Source organism: Malus domestica, chromosome 02 (assembly GCF_042453785.1).
Source record: "Malus domestica chromosome 02, GDT2T_hap1".
NCBI lineage: Eukaryota > Viridiplantae > Streptophyta > Magnoliopsida > Rosales > Rosaceae > Malus > Malus domestica.
Window position 1 is genome coordinate 24,346,220 of NC_091662.1, and position 3,517 is coordinate 24,349,736.

The following is a 3,517-nucleotide window of genomic DNA, read 5'->3' on the forward strand; positions in this document are numbered from 1 at the left end:
TACTTATTTAATCATCTAGAAGAACCCACAAGCCATGAGTGACATCTAATCATATATCATGGCTACCCAAGCTAATGTAGAATTTGTTCGAAGAACCTATTCAGTTGGAATTACAATATAATTCGATCCTTCTCTAATACAATACTCACAATCACATTACTAGGGTATGGATATTTAATGTCAAACCCCTAATGTGATTATATCAAGTTATATGATTCTATTGAGTCGTATAGGAACGTTTTCCATCATTACGCTCGATACTTCGGCCAAAGATTCCTGAATCATATCTTAGAGTATTCATCCTCTCATAACGAGGATTAGAGATCCCTTGTTGATCATTCACATGCCTCTGAGAATAAATCACTGACCCCAACAATGCATAGAACACATCCAAGATGAAATGTGGTCACGTCTCATTATCAAATGATCAGTAACGTATCCCCAAGACAACTATGATGTCTCAGGTCAAAGGATTACTTACATTATTCCAACCAGTAAAGTTACTTGCTTGACATGTGAGTAGATCTCCATGCAAGTACTCTCGTTTGATTGTGTTCAGTAAACTCATTCCCATAATGAGCACCTACATACTTGTCTTAGTGTCACTACACGAATGGCATGAGACTTTCCATCATTTCCATTAAAAGAGGACATAATATGTACTGGTCTATCTATTGTAAATGTCCCTCTGACAATCCTATGACCAGGAACCTTTTTAGACATCATGGTTATGTGAAGAAGGTCTCTGCAGTCTAACATCATTAGATTACTTCTTCCATCGATCCATTGTCCATGGATTCACCATTTAGGAGTTTATTGAGATAGTCCTAATGAGTGACTTTGCCTTTTGATGTATTAGAGTTTTCCATACATATTGACATTGTCCTGAAAGGTTTCTTCCAAAGAATGACTTTCAGGGCATATCTCCAACAGGGTGAGCACGGCTTTTGCTGTTGTCTGGAAGGCAGAAGCCTAGCAGTCCAGCCTTCAATCTCTTGTTTCAGCTTGGACATTCTGTGAAAGATGATTAATGGCCATTCGATCAAACTAGTTATTTTTGTAGACTCTCTTGTCTTCTACTGCAGCACCTGACGGTCTTGTATCTGCTACTATGTTCATGTTCTCCACCGGCGATGTAAGCATCACGACTATCGAACAACACTGTAGCTTGTTACGTTCATGCACATGCCATGGTCGAAGTGCTCGTACTTGTTGCGTTCATGCACATGCCATGGTCGAAGTGCTCGTACTTGTTGCGTTCATGCACATGCAAGCATAAAACAACTTAGGTCGACATTCTGTAAGATTCTAATACTGCCTTCAAATCAGAATTTGTCGAGACTAAAAGCAGAAGCACCAGAAGAAGTGTTCGTACTTCCATAAGAAGTCCTCGTACTTCCATCGGTGTTTCTAAGAGATGGATCGAACAACTGTGCAGCTTCAGTAAGAGCGTTTTTCCAAAGCAGCAACATTTCTTTAACTCCTTCCTGGGGCAGCTATTCGTGTTTCAGAAATGTTATTGCAAAGCTGCCAGTCTGATTCCTGACATCTGAAGGATCGACATCATAGAATACTGGAAAAACCAGTTAACCCAGTGTTCTTCTGCACTCCATAATTTTCGCTAGCTCGCCAGGACACCAACTTGACTCCACATACCTTCTTGAGGAGACGATGACAGCGATTTTAGACCCTTGGATTGCCTGTTCAAATCATTTTCCAGACTTACTTGCCCATCGGTAAAGACGTTGACTCTGGCGTCTTTCAACGTGAAGTAGAGGTGGTCCGTGAAGTTCTTGCGTGTGTCTTCACCTTGAAAGCTCAAGTACACGTTGTACTTCCAACATTTAAAGGAGGAAGACGAGGACGTCAAAGTACCCATCGGAACGATTGTTTGTCCCCGCACTTGGTCTTGGTCTGATTATTTTTCTTGGCAAAGGTTTTTGTGCTTGCACGGATGATGGTGGTAACCGTGGAGTGAGGGGCGTTAAGATCCACGTCGGAAGAAGCCATAACGAATCAAAGGTTGGGCTTCTTGGAGGAAATTGAATTTGCAGAGAGAGAGACAAGGGCTCTATGTCTGTGTCTTTGTGTGGGTTTTGCAGATCCACGGTGGACAGTGGTGATGTTGTGAAAGTTTCACGGTGGTGAGATGAAAAATTGAGAGAGAACTGACATAGCTTTTTGTGTCGATTTCCCACAGGCGGTGCCAAATGTTGATGCACAAAACCAGAGGTCATGGAACAACGTAAATCCGACCATGGATCTACAAGTAATGTAAATAACACAAGATGTATCGTGGTTCACCCCAAGGTTTGGGCGACGTCCACACTGATTATGTATTTATTTGAGAGAGAGAGAAAGCTCTGAGAGTGAGAGCTTTGAGAGGGGGGGAAAGAGCCTAGGAATTGGCTTCCCCAATTGTGAGGGTGAGGGGTCATTTTATAGAATAAGGACTCCTCACTTATTACATATTTGCCCCTTCCTTTATCACATAATTACATTTAAGTCCCCTAAGTATTTATACGAGGTCTAAATACGAGGCCCTAAATATGGTATAAACACAATTAAACAAAGACAATTAAAATTAAACATTGAAAACAAAAGATGGAATTCACCTAGAAAAGCTCCAACAATCCAAAAGTCTTGAATGGCAGGCATGGCTCTAAGCTTCTTCTTCTCCTTCCTTGCAAAGCTGCGGCACAAGTATGTTTTTCTAATTTTAGGCTCTTGTGTGTGGTGCTTCTAAATGGTGCAGCATTGTGGTGTATTTATAGGCTGAAGGCAAGGCACAAAGTTGTTTTGGAGAAGGATTTTGCACCCGAATTCCACAAGGAAAAGGCTATTTATACGGCAGAAACCAGGGAGGATAAGGACTAGAATACTCGGCAAGTTCCTAGAAGGACAAGGGATAAGGTATGCGGCACCCTTTTAAGAGAAGGTAAGGCCTTCTAGAAATCAAGTTTTTAGGTGTCCTAATCTGAACATAATTCCCCCTTGCAGCTGGAATTTAGGTAGAATAGGATTAGGATAAGGTTAGGATAAGATAAGATAAGGTTAGTTTGGATAATGTTTGGATAAGGTTTTGGATAATGTTCCTTCTCTTTAGTTGATTGATGTGAAATAATCCGACACGCAAATTAAACCCTATTGAATATGTAATTGTAGTATTAAGCAAGTGATAAGCTCATATTTATATATATTTTACATAAAATTCACTTGTCTTTTCTTAGTTAGTTCCTTATATTTTTGAGCTATTTACTATGTTTTCGTGTTTTGTGTGATTTATCAAGCAAAGAAAAGAAAAGTAGCACAAGTGAGATATTAAGTAACAAATTAGTCAAAACTGCCTGTGGAGTTTAGCTGACTTTGGAAGCATGTTACGAACAACTCAGAATTAATGAGAGAATTAGCCTTATATGCTTGGAAAGCTACGGATGTCTATTTTCTAGAGCAATGTACGGATTGTTAATATCATTTTTCTAGAAGAAGTTATGGGCATTGTAACACTGAAAGGTTC

The 3,517-nt window shown here is 40.0% G+C and overlaps 1 protein-coding gene across 1 annotated transcript; it reads right to left on the reverse strand.

The window, feature by feature from the left end:
• Positions 1-1,496: 1,496 nt before the first annotated feature.
• Positions 1,497-1,879, reverse strand: LOC139191536 (TMV resistance protein N-like). The gene is made up of 2 exons (XM_070812422.1): positions 1,657-1,879; positions 1,497-1,573 (listed from the first exon to the last, which is right to left on the reverse strand). The coding sequence occupies exons 1-2, from the start codon at positions 1,877-1,879 to the stop codon at positions 1,497-1,499; spliced, it is 300 nt and encodes a 99-aa protein (XP_070668523.1).
• Positions 1,880-3,517: the final 1,638 nt, after the last annotated feature.